The 17,113-nt window shown below is 37.0% G+C and overlaps 1 protein-coding gene across 5 annotated transcripts in view; it reads left to right on the forward strand.

Moving 5' to 3' along the window:
- Positions 1-13,002, forward strand: part of LOC113116515 (type II inositol 1,4,5-trisphosphate 5-phosphatase-like) — a 33,305-nt gene extending 20,303 nt beyond the window's left edge. For 4 of the 5 annotated variants that reach the window (XM_026284715.1, XM_026284714.1, XM_026284717.1 and 1 more), the window contains 12 exons: positions 778-965; positions 1,059-1,170; positions 1,254-1,363; positions 5,716-5,851; positions 5,930-6,040; positions 6,654-6,819; positions 9,335-9,570; positions 9,967-10,077; positions 10,446-10,530; positions 12,011-12,138; positions 12,233-12,344; positions 12,618-13,002. In XM_026284715.1, the coding sequence (XP_026140500.1) occupies positions 778-965; positions 1,059-1,170; positions 1,254-1,363; positions 5,716-5,851; positions 5,930-6,040; positions 6,654-6,819; positions 9,335-9,570; positions 9,967-10,077; positions 10,446-10,530; positions 12,011-12,138; positions 12,233-12,344; positions 12,618-12,757 (1,635 nt within the window). In that variant the 3' untranslated portion in view covers positions 12,758-13,002. The remainder of the gene's footprint in view (positions 1-777; positions 966-1,058; positions 1,171-1,253; positions 1,364-5,715; positions 5,852-5,929; positions 6,041-6,653; positions 6,820-9,334; positions 9,571-9,966; positions 10,078-10,445; positions 10,531-12,010; positions 12,139-12,232; positions 12,345-12,617) is intronic. The other variant, XM_026284716.1, reaches the window with a different exon arrangement.
- The last annotated feature ends 4,111 nt before the right edge of the window (positions 13,003-17,113 follow it).

The following is a 17,113-nucleotide window of genomic DNA, read 5'->3' on the forward strand; positions in this document are numbered from 1 at the left end:
CAAGGTGACTTACAAGTTGCATAGACTTACTTTAGTAATAACAGTAACTTATGCCTAATTAAAAACAACTTACCCTAAACCAAACCTTTAACCTTAACCCTTTAAGAAGTAATTGAAAGTGAAAGTGACGTGACATTCAGCCAAGTATGGTGACCCATACTCAGAATTTGTGCTCTGCATTTAACCCATTCAAAGTGCACACACACACAGAGCAGTGAACACACACACACACTGTGAACACACACCCGGAGCAGTTTTGCCTATTGAGGGTGGAGAGAGAACTGTACATGCACTCCCCCCACCTACAATTCCTGCCAGCCCAGGACTCGAACTCACAACCTTTCTATTGCAAGTCTCACAACTCACAACCTTTCTATTATTGTTTGTTGAGAGTTTGTAAATAGATTTTTTTTTAAAAACTTTAAATTAATTAGACTTTTGTTATTTTATTTAGAACAACTCAAAAAAGCCTGACACTGGATTTCACAGTTTTCACTCAGGAGACTTTTTTTGTGTGCATATGCACATGCACAGGTGCAAATTTACTAATACAAACATAAAAACTCAGACACAGCGCATGCCAAGATGTTGTTCTGGCAAGTCCTGCTGCCTCCTCCCATATCTCATCAGAAATCATCACAGTTGCATCTTGCTTTGGTGTGATGGTTATGACACAGCCAGTTTAATTGGGTTAACTTTAAATTTTTTTAATTAGGAGCACAGTAAAAAATAGAGCCTTGTTATTGGTGCGTTCAAAAACCCCTGTTTCTCGTTTAGGGTAATAAAGGTGCAGTGGCAGTCCGCTTCCAATTTCACAACTCCGACATCTGTGTGGTGAACTCTCACCTCGCCGCACACACGGAAGAGTTTGAAAGACGCAATCAGGACTTCAAGGACATTTGTCGCAGGATTCAGTTCAGACAGGACGACCCCACACTACCACCCCTCACCATCATGAAACACAAGTATGAGCCACACTCCACAGCCAGACAGTTTAACTGGAGTCCAATTCTCTCCGTTTAAATCTTTCATCATCATGGTTCTCTCTTCATTTCCAGTGTTGTGTTGTGGCTGGGAGATCTAAACTACCGAATCAGTGACCTTGAAGTTGATCATGTGAAGGACTTGATAGCTAAAAAGGATTTTGAGGCCCTGTATAATCACGACCAGGTAAGACAGAACAGCAGTGGTTTGTCTGAAGAGTGTTGAGTTAGATGGCAGTATAAATGACCGTGGATGTGCATGTGTTTCAGCTGAAACAGCAGATGGATGAGGAGGTTGTGTTTGTGGGCTTCACGGAGGGAGAGATTGATTTCCAACCAACATATAAATACGACACTGGCTCAGATCAGTGGGATACAAGGTCAGAAAGCACCATCACACACACACACTATTTCCTCTGACACTTTTTCTATAAAATATATTCTCCACAACACAGTTGTTTTGTTGCAAAAATTTGATGTAATATAGAAACATACTGCAAGTCATTCCAAAAAGACCATAGGAAACAATAACTGTTAACTTGGGCACATAATTAATTTTGTGCTATGCATACAAATAAATATTTCAGTTCATGGTGAGCTGTCATGTTTCTAAGTGATCAGACCTGTGTTTTTCTCTGGGGTTTTTTTGAAAACCATATTTAGTCACCAGAATAATTTAGAGGCTCTCTTGACCATTGAACAAACACATATGAATGTGCTAAAACCCCACTCATAGCGCTTTAGCAATGACACACTAATGTCTTTGCACGAAACATTTACTAACATTATACATGGTCTATGGCTGCATGATATCTGAAATAAAATCTATATTGTGATATGGCTTAGAGTAGGGCTGCAAGATATATCGTTTCAGCATGGACAGGGCTCCAGACTAACTTTTTACACTAGGAGCACAGTGGCCCCCAACTGAAAATTTTAGGGGCACAACCAGAAAATTTAGGGGCGCACACCGTAAATCAATATGCTAACCAAATCTACTAATTTCCACTGTATTACTAATAAATACTTTAATAATAGATGCAGAAATTACAATGTGCCGTTTCAAATTCAGTGTCACATTTTATTCTGCACTTTTGAAGATGCAACAAGGTAAACTGACAGCACCATCGCTGTCATGACAGTACAAATAGTAAACAAAATTCCATACACTCAGAATAAAAAATGTGCATAGTAAAAAAGTTTGTGTGCATGCTGTATCGTTGTTGTATGTTTCGTTAAGTTTTTAGCCATTCTTCCTTTGAAGGTCGAGCTGGCTTTTGTATTTGGTGAAAAGTAGTTCTAATAATTATAGTACCTCAGCCATCTGAATTCTTACAGCCAGTCTTCTCGAAAATGGTGAGTGTGGACCAGGGCCGGCCCTGACCAATTTGCAAGATTTTACCTGGCGCCTCATGCATATATATATATATATATATATATATATATATATATATATATATATATATATATATATATATATATATATATATATATATATATATATATATATACATATATATACACACACACACACACACACACACACACACACACATTACAGCAGAACTGTTTCCAACACTCATAATAAATCATCATATTAGAATGATTTCTAAAGGATCATGTGATAGACTGGATGTCACATGTGACACTGAAGAATGGAGTAATGATGCTGAAAATTCAGCTTTGCATCACAGAAATAAATGATCATTTAAAGTATAATAAATTGAAAACAAATTATTTTAAGTTGTAATAATATAACACAATATTACATTTTTTCTGTATTTTTGATCAAATAAATGCAGGCTTGATGAGCAGAAGAAACTTCTTTCAAAAACATTAAAAATAGTAATGTTTCCAAACTTTTGGCCTGTACTGTATCCCCCCAAAACTGCACAACTGTAGAGTAAAAAAAAAACAAAAAAAAAAACAAAAAGTGATAATAAAAAATGCGTCTTAAAACTGATTGTACAAAATCACAGTCTGGGGACTCAGAACTCAGAACAACTGCTAACATTAAGTTTAAGGTAAAAATAACTGCCATGAAATTATAGTATCTTCTTACTCCTATGCAATAAATTGCTATTTCACTACATCTCTTTACCTCTGTCTTTATCCTCTTCTCTTCTTTTTGGCACTGTATCTATCGCAGACTATGCTCATTTATAATGTGTCATGTAAATTCGGCCTTCCGTCACAATCAGGAAACTTTCACCGTGTCTAGAACTGGCGCGAGCTGCCAGGCCCGTTTCTACGAGCTGTGTGTTAACAAAAGCAGTGCTGTATACATTGGATGCGGCGTCGGGCACGCTACACAACAAATTACCAACAACTGATCGTGCGCGCACTCTGTTTCTGACACACTTCAAGCACTCGATGGGCGGGGGAAGATTGAAGAGCCGGGTTTTTTTTTTTTTTTTTGCTTTATTTGGAAGTGTTTTGAATTAATGGTTTTTAAATAGTAGCCTATTATAAAAAAAAAATATGTAAAAAAAAAAAAAAAAAAAATCACTCGTTCACTCATTCTGGCGCCCCTATGGATGAGTGGCGCCCTTAGCATTTGCCTATACCGCGGGCTGGCCCTGGTGCGGACTTTTTTAGCCACACCAACCTCTGACTCTGAATCATCATCTGACGGTGACACTAGGCTCTGGCACTGGTACACTAGCCGCAGGTCGCAAGAACGAATCAATAGTTCGCTTGCTCATAGCTCAGACGCACGCACATATCAGGTTGTGATGATATTTGTCTCGGTTTCCTTCCCACAGATGTTTACGCCCGCTCAATTATCTCTAGGCCCCTCCCCCTCCACACATTTTAGCCACTTACAGTGGCCATTCCCTATTCTTCTCACACGCATTTGCCGCCTCACAGACAGGCATCACTCAATGAGACGCGAGTGTGTGCAAGTGTGTGTGTGTGTTTGCGTGCGTGCGTGTGCAAATCTACTGGTCGCACATGTGCGACTGGATGTAAAATTCAGTCGCACACTCTCAAAATTTGGTCGCAAAATGCGACCATTTGGTCGCAGTCTGGAGCCCTGATGGATATTGTGATGTGCAAATCCGCGATACCTGGGAGGTTGTTAAGGGAAGTTTACAAATGAATATGTGAATGAATTAATTATATGAATGTGCCTCTAAAGTTTTAATATTGAAAAACAGGTTGCATTGTCCATGGAGGTTATGGGAAGCGGCTGTAATTCTGCTGTTCCATAAGCGCCACCTGGTGACAGAGAGTGGATTTACAGAGAGTTACATTTTTATTCAGCCTGTGTGCAGTTTTTCTATGGGCAAAAAAGGACTGAATTTGCATGCCCTGCTTTTGACCGGTTGATGAAAAACATACTTGTGTTCTGCACATTTAATCAATTCGAATAAGCTATCTAGAATTATTTCTGGACCAGATAAAATACATATAATCATTTATTAATCAGTTATCATTTTGAAATAACTTATATATATATATATATATATATATATATATATATATATATATATATATATATAAAAATGGTTTACTATTTTATAAAACTTTTTCAAAGCTTTATTTGAACATTTCGTAAATGTTATTAGTAGGGCTGTCAAAAATAGCGCGTTAACGACGTTAATTAGTTGTTTGTCGTTAATTACGTCAAATTTTTGAACGCATTTCACGAATGCGCAGTGTGACAAATTATTCAGGTCAGGAAAAGTCGTCAATCACTGAATTCTCAAGATAGTAAAAAACAGCGGCGAGCGCCACGACGAAAACACAGAAGAAGCTTAAGGTTTTACCCCATTTACTCTCAAATACATTCATGTCAAGCTCGATAAACAGAGACGACTTTGGTAGTTGATACGCTGGAGCTTCTTCCTGTTATAGCATCCTGTGTTTCACACTGCGCATGCGCAGAACGCCTACATTCAATGCAGCGAAAATTACAGCTGTTTGGAAAAGCATATGCATTTTTACTCGGTTTAACTGGCACTTGAAGCCTTCAGAACGTGAAAATATCGATCCTAAAGTATTGTGGCAGAGCAAATGAACACCTCCCAAAAACAAGAGTGCCCAGAGTGCTGCTTATGTGATGGTGGAGCATGTTTGTGTTTCTCTATGCATAATTTCATAGATATGTGGCTATATTTAACCACTGGTTCACCTAAAACTCTTACACTATCTGTAGTTAAATGGCATGGTTTGATATAGTGCTCAGGTAAATTTGATCTAAGTAAAAGTTAAACTTTTGAAATTCAGAAGAAAAAGAACCACATATTGATGAATCAATACATGAAAATTATGTATCTGTGTCCTGTTATTTATCTTTTGGTATGCATTTCAGGAAAAAAAAATGGTTAGGATTCAGGTGTAAATGCAAATAGTGATTAATCCTGATTAATCCACTGAAAATTCTGATTAATTTGATTAAAAATTTTAATCATTTGACAGCCCTAGTTATTAGACAAACTGTTGTCAGTGATGTTGTCATCAGTCATATTGAATAAGACAATAACAGTGGTTTAGATGCCATCTGATGAAAATTCCTGTATTTTGTATATTGCATTATATTACAGAACAACTTAATAGAGACTTTTTGCCCCTCTGTATCATTCAGTCCTAAAGTGGACTAAAATACAAACAAAAACTGAAACATTAAGTATAATCAAATGTTTTACAAGTAGGAAATGGCAAGGGTTTGCAAAGGTCATTAGTAATTTGATCACTTCATCTAATCAGTGTGGTTTTGTTTATGCAGTGAGAAGTGCCGAGTTCCAGCATGGTGTGACCGCATCCTGTGGAGGGGAAAGAACATTAAACAGCTTCACTACCAGAGTCACATGACCCTGAAGACCAGTGACCACAAACCCGTCAGCTCTCTGCTAGAGATCGGGGTGAGAACAGCAGCCGTGATCATGCACCCTTCAGCCAGTCCTCGTTCTCTGTCCCCTTACTGACATCTGCTGTTACAGATCAAGGTCGTGAACGAGGAGTCCTACAAACGGAAGTTCGAAGAGATTGTGAGACACATTGACAGAATGGAGAATGATTGTATTCCTTCAGTTACTCTGTCTCAAAGAGAGGTTAGCAGTCTTCCATAATTCAACCACTGACTTTTACATTTTACACTTAAATTCAAAAGTTTAGGGTCAGTAAGTTTTGGAAAGACATTAATACTTTCTTCAGCAAGGATGCATTTAATTGTTCAAAAGTTATAATGTTACAAAAGATTTCTATTTCAAATAAATGTGGTTCTTTTGAACTTTCTATTAATCAAAGAATTCTATAAAACTTTTAAAATGCTGTGCATATTCATTATTGGGATATATCGCATATTACAGAAAACCAGCACATGTCTAATAAATAGAATAAATACTGAAGAATCATGTGACACTCGAGACTGGAATAATGATGCTGAAAATTCAGCTCTGATCACAGGAATAATTTACATAGATTACAATGTATTAAAATAGAAAAACGGTTATTTATAATGATAATGTTATTTGATAATAATACTGTTTTTACTGTATTTTTGATCAAATAAATGCTGTCTTGGTAAGCATATGTAGTTAAAAACATTAAAAAAAAAAAAAAGAAATTGACTGACTCCAGACTTGTGAACAGTATTGTGAAAATGTAATGCTCATTTAAATGCAAAATGAATGCATTGTATTTCATTTTGGTTTCTTTCTGTAGTTCCTCTTCCAGGATGTGAAGTTCATGCAGCATCAGGCAAAGACTGTGACCGTTTATAATGATGGACAGGTGCCGTGTCAGTTTGAGTTCATTCCCAAGCTAGAAGAGCCCACCTACTGCAAGCCCTGGTTAACAGCAAACCCTGCTAAAGGCTTCTTGGCTCAAGGTCAGAGGGATTCACTGAGACACTTACATTCGCCACAGTGTTGGTGTTTATTCGACGTAGATAGAGTGACATCTATTTAATACTAGTTCTAAAACAACCAGTTGTTTTATTGAGATGGACTGGCTGTTACATGCCCTCTTGTTAAAGCAACTCAGAACATACTTGATGTGTAATATACAGCTCCATGAAGCAATTCTTCATCATCAGTACAGAAAATGTGTACGGACTACACTGTGCTGTCACTATTCACAATTAAAACTTGAACAGATAGTTCACCCATGAATAAAAATTCTGTCAGCATTTACTCAATAGAAATCGTTGACATTAGCCATTGACTTCTGTTATAGTCTTTTTTTCATACTATGTAAGTCGATGTCTGTTTGTGCTCAATAGAAGAAAGAAACTCATTAAGGTTAGAAGGCTGTGTAAATGATGACTTTTTTTGATTTATTGTTATATTTGCCCTGGTACCTTTATTCCCAGGGGCAATTTCTTCTGTCCTTATTAGATGTATCATCTTCTATATCGAACTCTTACATTCAATCAATAATTAATTCACTGAGAGTAATAAGACACTATAAGGCTGTTTCCAGGCAAATTAAATCATTATCATTATAGATTCTGACATCTGCAACTGAAGTGGCATTTGGATGTATTTACACTTGTGCATTGTTCAAATTCACTACCCTTTCGTTATGTTCTCATTTATTCAAATTCACTACCCTTTCGTTATGTTCTCATTTAAACTGCTGTAAAAAATTTCACATTTTCAAAAAAAAAATTCACATTTCTTTTGCATAAATCTACTAATCAACCTCAGTCCTGATCAAAACACAAGATTTTAAATCTTTAATTGCCAAGCTCATAAATGATGTCACTGATTTAAAAAAAATAATAATAATAATTACTTATTTTCGAATATAAAAGTAATCGTGGTTGGATTTTTTTTTGTTTTTTTTTTTATCACAGTCTTGGGCATGTCACAGATTAGTAACATCACCGGCTTTGATGCATTTTTTGTTTTTGTGCAGCATTAGATTTACATTTTTCCTCCCTCATTTATTGTTCGTGGCTGTTTTTGCCCCATTGACTTCCATTATAACAACGTTTTTTGATTGCAAAGCCATGACACCATAAAATCTTGCATTCTTGATGGTTGATGGTTTTGCCTTTTGGGAAGAGGTAAAATTTGTTATTTTTACAGTTGATCACTAGGTGGGACCATTAACCCTTTAGATGGGCCTGTGCAAAAAAAGGCTTAGTTTCTGGCTTGTATATGGAGTTATATGGGGTGTAACAGCAAATTATAGTGTTTGTGTGTGAGAGAGAGAATTTGATTTGGAACATTTTCAAAGCATTTTCCCAAAATATGTGTCAAAATAAGAATTCTCACCAAAAATCATTCCATTTGCTGAAACAGAGAAAGTTGTGGCCAAATTAAGACTCAACTTTACCCCCTAGTGGACCAAAAAGTCCCAAACAACGCATAATGGTTAATGCAGCGCAGAGAAAAAAAAAGTTTTTACAGCTCACTTGAGGTGTTTTTGTCTTGTGAAAAAAACACACAAGTGTTCATGTGAATAATGGGAGATGGAAATGCATTTGCAGAATAAATTCCTCCATGCGCATCAAAATATTAATGTGACTTTCTCATTGCTGAGATTGCTGACTGATCTTATTGCATCTTAAATGTTGTTATTGTCATTTTGAAATGCATCAGGGGAAAATTTGTCATCAAAGAATTTCTGGGTAACACTTTAGAATAAGGTTCCATTAGTTAATGTTAGTGTATTAATTAACCTGAACAAACAATTAACAATACATTTATTATTGTTTTTATTAATCTTTCTTAATGTTAGTTAATGAAAAAACAGTTATTTATTGTTAGTTCATGCTAATTCACAGTGCATTAACTAATTAACTAATTTAAGTAATGCATTAGTAAATGTTGAAATGAACATGAACTAAGATTAATAAACGCTGTAGAAGGATTGTTCTTGCTTAGTTTGTGTTAACTACAGTAGTTAACTAACATGGAAGCTTATTATAAAGTGTTTCTGTATTATTGCCTTCCAGAACTGTTAAAAACTGTATTCCTGACCAGCAGGCATCCACATTGTGTTTCGTCTGCTTGCTCTGAGCCAAAAGTCATATGAAAATGATTACATTCAGAGGCTTCTCCCACGTTCTCATCATGATATTTAGTGCCAGTTTAACAGGAAGTGATTTTTTTTCCTCTTTGACACATCGAATGGAAATGGTGCTTATTTGCAAATGTTTGAATGTGACATTCTAATTTTGAGCACAAGTTAAGCTTTGGATGGAAACCTGGCTAGTGAAATACTATGAATATCAGCTTGCACATTGTTAACAAATAATTATATTATAACAAACGTTACACTAATGCACATAAATCCAAACCTTCTTGCCAATGTTTTTTATCTGTAACATCCATCAGTCTGTATTGGTGCAGATCAGAGAAGAGTTTTAATCAGTCGATGTGGTCTCTGTGTAGGTGCCAACGTGGACATCGATCTGGAGGTGTTTGTGAACCGCTCTACAGCTCCAGAGCTGAACTCAGGCCAGCAGCAGCTGGAGGACATCCTGGTTCTGCATCTGGACAGGGGGAAAGACTACTTCATCTCCGTCACGGGCAACTACCTGCCCAGCTGCTTCGGCTCGTCTCTCAGTACCCTGTGTCTGCTGAGAGAGCCCATCCAGGACATGCCCCTGGAGACCGTCAGAGAGCTGGTGAGAGTCAGTCACTTTAAATAAAAGCATCTGCTAAATGCATTCATTTTTTTCTGCTAATGCATACAATTTTCTTTGATAAATAGAAAGCTCAAAAGATCAGTATTTATTTAAAATCGAATTTCTGTACTGTCACTTTATTTAATAAAAGTAATATATATATATTTTTTTTAAATGTTACTGACCCCGAACTGTTAAACGGTTGTGTACATAAAGGCAACATTTTTCACAACTCATAATTTTTCCTGCCAGTTGCTGTCAGTCATTATGGTTTGTCTTCACTGTGAAAGATACTTGCATTTAATGAATATTCTATACATAGATCAAAACTTGGTTACAAGCTGTAATTATCTGCTAATGTTTAACCTGTCTCATAATTTTAATTTGTTGCATCAGAGTATGAAGTCAAATAGCCAAGAGAGTAACCCAGAGACTGAAAAACCTCAAGAAATCCCCAAGGAGATATGGATGATGGTGGACCATCTCTTCCGTTACGCAAGAAAACAGGTCAGGACAGCCCTTTTCTCCTCTATTATTGTGTTGAAGCTTGCTTAAACTTTTCCCAGTCTTAAAACATTTAAGCTTTGCTTTTGTAATTTTGTGCTGCTAAAAGCTGTGTGTCTTTTTTATGGCCGAGCCATTGAGCTCCTCTCTGTAGCAACACCAGCACTAAAGCAGGAATCTGCTGAGGAAATTCACTCCTTAGGAGCTGTTTCAGTAACCCGAAACAAGAAGTTAAAGCTTCCCCAAACCAGTCCTTGCTTTTCAGAAATCTGCTACACAATTAAAGATGTGATTCATCAACTGATGAAATGTTTAAGCACAATGCCTGGAGAAAGCAGTCGTAGTGAAATAGTTGACACTGTCTGTTACAGGAAGAGCTCTTTCAGCAGCCCGGCCTGCGCAGCGAGTTCGAGGAGATTCGGGATTGCTTGGACACGGGCAGCTTAGACACTCTCCGTATCCTTTCACACGGTCACTGCATGATTCATGTCTGCGGTGTGAGCTGACTCAGCCTGATCCAGAGTTTGCATTAACTGGAAGCTTTTTGCATTTCTAGATGATTCCAGAAATTAAAATACTTTCCTTTATTTTTCCCCAGCAAAAACAGACCAGGAGAAAAACACGCTATTCCAAGCATAGCCTACAGGAATAATTCATGGCATATTGTGTGGGAGGCCATGTTCTCTTTTTCACTTTGCAGGACCAGAATAAAAATAAAAACCGAGAATATAACAGAGGACTAAAAGAGTTCTCGCTTTCTTATTGTTGTATCAAAACATTTTATAAAAAAATAATAAGCAAAACTAAAATATAAAAACAGTTGTAAACTTTTAAAATCAAATATTTTTGTTACCAAATGATTTAATATAATAATAATATTCTCGGTCTTGCTAATGTAAGTCATTTGCAGGTCATTTGAGGTTTTTATGTTATTGACAGTTTTTTTTATTTAGGTGTTTATAGATCCATTAATAATGTCTCAAACTGCATTATATACAAACATAAATTATTGCAAGTAATGTAAAAATGAGACGTCATAGCTGGGCTACTAGCTGATTTGCTTAACTGTAAAATGAATTATAATTTCTCAATAATGAGATCTGTATATATAACAGACTAAATACAATCATGTGAATGGAAAGCATACAGTGGCACCCTGAGGTTTAGGATGGTTAAGATTTTTCAGTGTTTTTGAAATCAATACATTTTTATTGATATTGAGTAGGATTGAATAAATTTCAGAAGCATTCAAATGTTTGGGGTCAGGATTTTTATTTTTATGTTTTTTCCTGCCGAACAGCTGAGTGTTTACACATCTTCAAGAATCGGCTAAAAACACATCTCTTCCATCTTTATTTGATCATCTCACTCTAGCTCTCTCTATTCTAATTCTATTCTTTTAAAAAATGCCTCTTTTAGACTTGAACTCTATTCATTGCTAACATACTAACTGCTTGTTTTTCTTAAAAAACAACAACACTAGCTTCTCTATTTTTTTCTGCTTGTTTTCTTTTTATTATACAATTAACAGAAAGCAAAAAAAGCTCTATTATTTTTTTATTCAATCTGTTTTCTTTTTATTGTATAATAAAAAAAACCTTGCTATGTGCACTGTGTTAAGCTAACTGGGACTAGTTATAGCACTTGCATGTCTTTACTCTTTTGTTGATTTTAAATTCTTGCATTGTCCAAGTCACTTTGGATAAAAGCGTCTGCTAAATGTAAATGTAAGTCTTGTCTACTCGCCAAGGTTGCATTTATCTAATCAAAAATACAGTAATATTGTGTATTTTCAGCATCATAACTCCAGTCTTCAGTGTCACATGATCCGTCAGAAATCATCCTGATGTGCTAAAATCATTCGAATATGCAGCTTTGCTAAGTTTTTCTCGGTTCTACTTGACTGTTGAGTGCCCTTGACCTGAAGCTGTTTTAGCTGGCAGTAACCACTCTGTGGCTGAAGCCCTGCTCCTGTTCCTCGATGCTCTTCCTGAACCGGTGATCCCCTTCTCCTTCTACCCACAGTGCTTGGACTGCAGCTCAGACAGCAGCCAGTGTAGACAGGTCTGGGTCTTCAATACGCCTCTTTCACTGCAGTCTCCATTTCTTTGAAACTAGATGAATAAATAACTTGTTTCCTTTCTCTTTCTGTCCACAGATCATTTCTGTGCTACCTCAGTGCCATAAAAACGTTTTTAACTATTTGACGGCATTTCTTCAAGAGCTGTTGAAGCACTCTGCACACAACCGGCTGGATGTCAGTATTTTAGGTAAGTTGACAGTCCACTTTCAGTATTTGTTTTTGGGTACTTTGTCTTCAGATTTGGAGAGTACAGGCCAGTTTCAATGAGAAAATGGGTTATTATTAAAAACAGATTGGTTGCATAGTTCAGACGTCTACTCGTGCACTTGGTTTAGAAATGAAAAAGTCTCAAGTTTTGGCATCTGTTTTGATTTAGCATGTTGTTTACAGACATCAGGGAGGTTGATGTGGAAGTGACTTTGGAAGCGGCTCGACTGACTCGTTTGTGTTTTGTTTACAGCCCCGATCTTCGCTGGCCTTTTGCTCAGGTCACCCACAAAGCAAGATCTCACCGAGAAAAGAAAAGTGAAGGAGTTTTTCCAGCATTTCTTGGTCCAGACGACCTCTGACAGAGACATTGACGATAAATTACAGGAATAATGTACTGCATGGTTTTGCCTTTATTATTTCACATGCCTAGTTTTTCCAGGTATCAGCAGAATTATGTCAATAAACTTTGTAGTTGCCATTTAATTCAAAGCATTTTAAACTGATATTGAAGCTAATTTTGTTTTATTGCGAAAACAAATGAGAGTTTGTTATTTAATTAAATATATTTGTATTTTGATGTTTGTATATAAAAAAACAGTTGTTCTTTTATATTAAATCTCAACAATGACAACACACTCTAGTGTTTGCCTTTTTCTTTAGTTTTCTTTGAAATAATTTCTCATATTATTTAGATGCAAAATAATCTAAAGAATGTAATTTACATTTTGTAGTATAGTATAATAGCTGTTATATATTTGTCTTTTTATTTTCATGCTGATTTTCAACATTTTTACCCTTTTAAAGATATTTCATACAAAGAAATTGTAAATATGTTGGTAAAAGGTTTATTCGTATTTTTATAAGTATTTCAAAGTGCTTATTCAATATTACAATATTGAGCATTTATTTTGCTCAACAAGCATGATTTGTAATGAAAAGAAATTGCTGGAAGCATTATCTCAGACTTGATTTGTTAGTTAATATTTAAATATACTCTGTCACACTTCACAATCGAGTCCCATTAGTTGATAGTTAATGCATTAATTATCAATGAGCAATACATTTGTTGCCATATTTACAATCTTTATTAATGTTAGTAACTCATTGTTCATGTTACCTCAAGATCTTATTTTTTTATTTTATTAATGAATTGGTAAATGTTGGAATTAACATCAGCAAAGTATTTTCAGTGTTAGTTCATTTTAACTAAAGTAGTTAACTAATGTGAATAAATGGAACTTTATTGTAAAGTGTCACCATAAATACTTAATAAATACTTTTAAAATACTTAAAAACCAAAGAATGTCTTTATGTATTTATGTGCAATATATTTTTCCGGCATTTATTTTTTATTTATTATATTTTAAATGTGTTAGTAAATATAAAAAGAATCATTAACTAAGAAATACTGCAGAAGTAGTGTTTATTGTTCAGGTTAACACACTCTCTCTCTCTCTCTCTCTCTCTCTCTCTCTCTCTCTCTCTCTCTCTCTCTCTCTCTCTCTCTCTCTCTCTATATATATATATATATATATATATATATATATATATATATATATATATACAAATAACTATCTTAAGTTGCAAGGTGATATTTGAAGCAATAGGTAAAAATACATTGTATTGGGTCAAAATTATACATTTTTCTTTTATGCCAAAAATAATATAAAGTAAACTTAACACTTAAGACTGGTTTTGTGGTCCAGGGTCACAGAGTAGTTAACTAATATTAATGAGGCCTTATTGTAAAGTGTTAACTAGTCTACTACTAGTCATTCGTATTACATAAAACTCACGAGTATTACAGAGTCTGTTAAAAACTCGTGTTCTAAAATGACAGTAAAGTTGACCTTGATATATATATTAAGATATGTTTGGTGCATGTTTAGTACTAGCAAGTTTTTGAGGAGCGATGCACTGAATCTGTCAGAGATGTGATGTGCTGCTGTAGTGAAGTGAACTGATCTGGAGTCTGTACACTGAATCTGTCAGAGAGGTGATGTGATGCTGTAGTGAAGTGAACTGATCTGGAGTCTGAATGCTGAATCTGTCAGAGATGTGATGTGATGTGATGCTGTAGTGAAGTGAACTGATCTGGAGTCTGTACGCTGAATCTGTCAGAGATGTGATGTGATGTGATGCTGTAGTGAAGTGAACTGATCTGGAGTCTGAACGCTGAATCTGTCAGAGATGTGATGTGATGTGATGCTGTAGTGAAGTGAACTGATCTGGAGTCTGTACGCTGAATCTGTCAGAGATGTGATGTGATGCTGTAGTGAAGTGATCTGATCTGGAGTCTGTATGCTGAATCTGTCAGAGATGTGATGTGATTTGATGCTGTAGTGAAGTGAACTGATCTGGAGTCTGTACACTGAATCTGTCAGAGAGGTGATGTGATGCTGTAGTGAAGTGAACTGATCTGGAGTCTGAACGCTGAATCTGTCAGAGATGTGATGTGATGTGATGCTGTAGTGAAGTGAGCTGATCTGGAGTCTGTATGCTGAATCTGTCAGAGATGTGATGTGATGCTGTAGTGAAGTGATCTGATCTGGAGTCTGTATGCTGAATCTGTCAGAGATGTGATGTGATTTGATGCTGTAGTGAAGTGAACTGATCTGGAGTCTGTACACTGAATCTGTCAGAGAGGTGATGTGATGCTGTAGTGAAGTGAACTGATCTGGAGTCTGAACGCTGAATCTGTCAGAGATGTGATGTGATGCTGTAGTGAAGTGAGCTGATCTGGAGTCTGTACGCTGAATCTGTCAGAGATGTGATGTGATGCTGTAGTGAAGTGAACTGATCTGGAGTCTGTACGCTGAATCTGTCAGAGATGTGATGTGATGTGATGCTGTAGTGAAGTGAACTGATCTGGAGTCTGAACGCTGAATCTGTCAGAGATGTGATGTGATGTGATGCTGTAGTGAAGTGATCTGATCTGGAGTCTGAACGCTGAATCTGTCAGAGATGTGATGTGATGTGATGCTGTAGTGAAGTGAACTGATCTGGAGTCTGTACGCTGAATCTGTCAGAGATGTGATGTGATGTGATGCTGTAGTGAAGTGAACTGATCTGGAGTCTGTACGCTGAATCTGTCAGAGATGTGATGTGATGCTGTAGTGAAGTGAACTGATCTGGAGTCTGTACACTGAATCTGTCAGAGATGTGATGTGATGTGATGCTGTAGTGAAGTGAACTGATCTGGAGTCTGAACGCTGAATCTGTCAGAGAGGTGATGTGATGCTGTAGTGAAGTGAACTGATCTGGAGTCTGTACACTGAATCTGTCAGAGATGTGATGTGATGTGATGCTGTAGTGAAGTGAACTGATCTGGAGTCTGTACACTGAATCTGTCAGAGATGTGATGTGATGTGATGCTGTAGTGTAGTGAACTGATCTGGAGTCTGTACGCTGAATCTGTCAGAGATGTGATGTGATGTGATGCTGTAGTGAAGTGAACTGATCTGGAGTCTGTACACTGAATCTGTCAGAGATGTGATGTGATGTGATGCTGTAGTGAAGTGAACTGATCTGGAGTCTGTACGCTGAATCTGTCAGAGATGTGATGTGATGTGATGCTGTAGTGAAGTGAGCTGATCTGGAGTCTGAACGCTGAATCTGTCAGAGATGTGATGTGATGCTGTAGTGAAGTGATCTGATCTGGAGTCTGAACGCTGAATCTGTCAGAGATGTGATGTGATGCTGTAGTGAAGTGATCTGATCTGGAGTCTGAACGCTGAATCTGTCAGAGATGTGATGTGATGCTGTAGTGAAGTGATCTGATCTGGAGTCTGAACGCTGAATCTGTCAGAGATGTGATGTGATGCTGTAGTGAAGTGATCTGATCTGGAGTCTGTACACTGAATCTGTCAGAGATGTGATGTGATGCTGTAGTGAAGTGATCTGATCTGGAGTCTGAACGCTGAATCTGTCAGAGATGTGATGTGATGCTGTAGTGAAGTGATCTGATCTGGAGTCTGTACGCTGAATCTGTCAGAGATGTGATGTGATGCTGTAGTGAAGTGATCTGATCTGGAGTCTGTACGCTGAATCTGTCAGAGATGTGATGTGATGCTGTAGTGAAGTGATCTGATCTGGAGTCTGAATGCTGAATCTGTCAGAGATGTGATGTGATGTGATGCTGTAGTGAAGTGATCTGATCTGGAGTCTGTATGCTGAATCTGTCAGAGATGTGATGTGATTTGATGCTGTAGTGAAGTGAACTGATCTGGAGTCTGTACGCTGAATCTGTCAGAGATGTGATGTGATGTGATGCTGTAGTGAAGTGAGCTGATCTGGAGTCTGTACGCTGAATCTGTCAGAGATGTGATGTGATGCTGTAGTGAAGTGAACTGATCTGGAGTCTGTACACTGAATCTGTCAGAGATGTGATGCGATGTGATGCTGTAGTGAAGTGAGCTGATCTGGAGTCTGTACGCTGAATCTGTCAGAGATGTGATGCGATGTGATGCTGTAGTGAAGTGATCTGATCTGGAGTCTGTACACTGAATCTGTCAGAGATGTGATGTGATGTGATGCTGTAGTGAAGTGATCTGATCTGGAGTCTGTACACTGAATCTGTCAGAGATGTGATGCGATGTGATGCTGTAGTGAAGTGAGCTGATCTGGAGTCTGTACGCTGAATCTGTCATAGATGTGATGTGATGCTGTAGTGAAGTGATCTGGAGTCTGTACACTGAATCTGTCAGAGATGTGATGTGATGTGATGCTGTAGTGAAGTGAACTGAT

The sequence above is a fragment of the Carassius auratus genome, chromosome 16 (genome assembly GCF_003368295.1).
Source record: "Carassius auratus strain Wakin chromosome 16, ASM336829v1, whole genome shotgun sequence".
Lineage (NCBI taxonomy): Eukaryota > Metazoa > Chordata > Actinopteri > Cypriniformes > Cyprinidae > Carassius > Carassius auratus.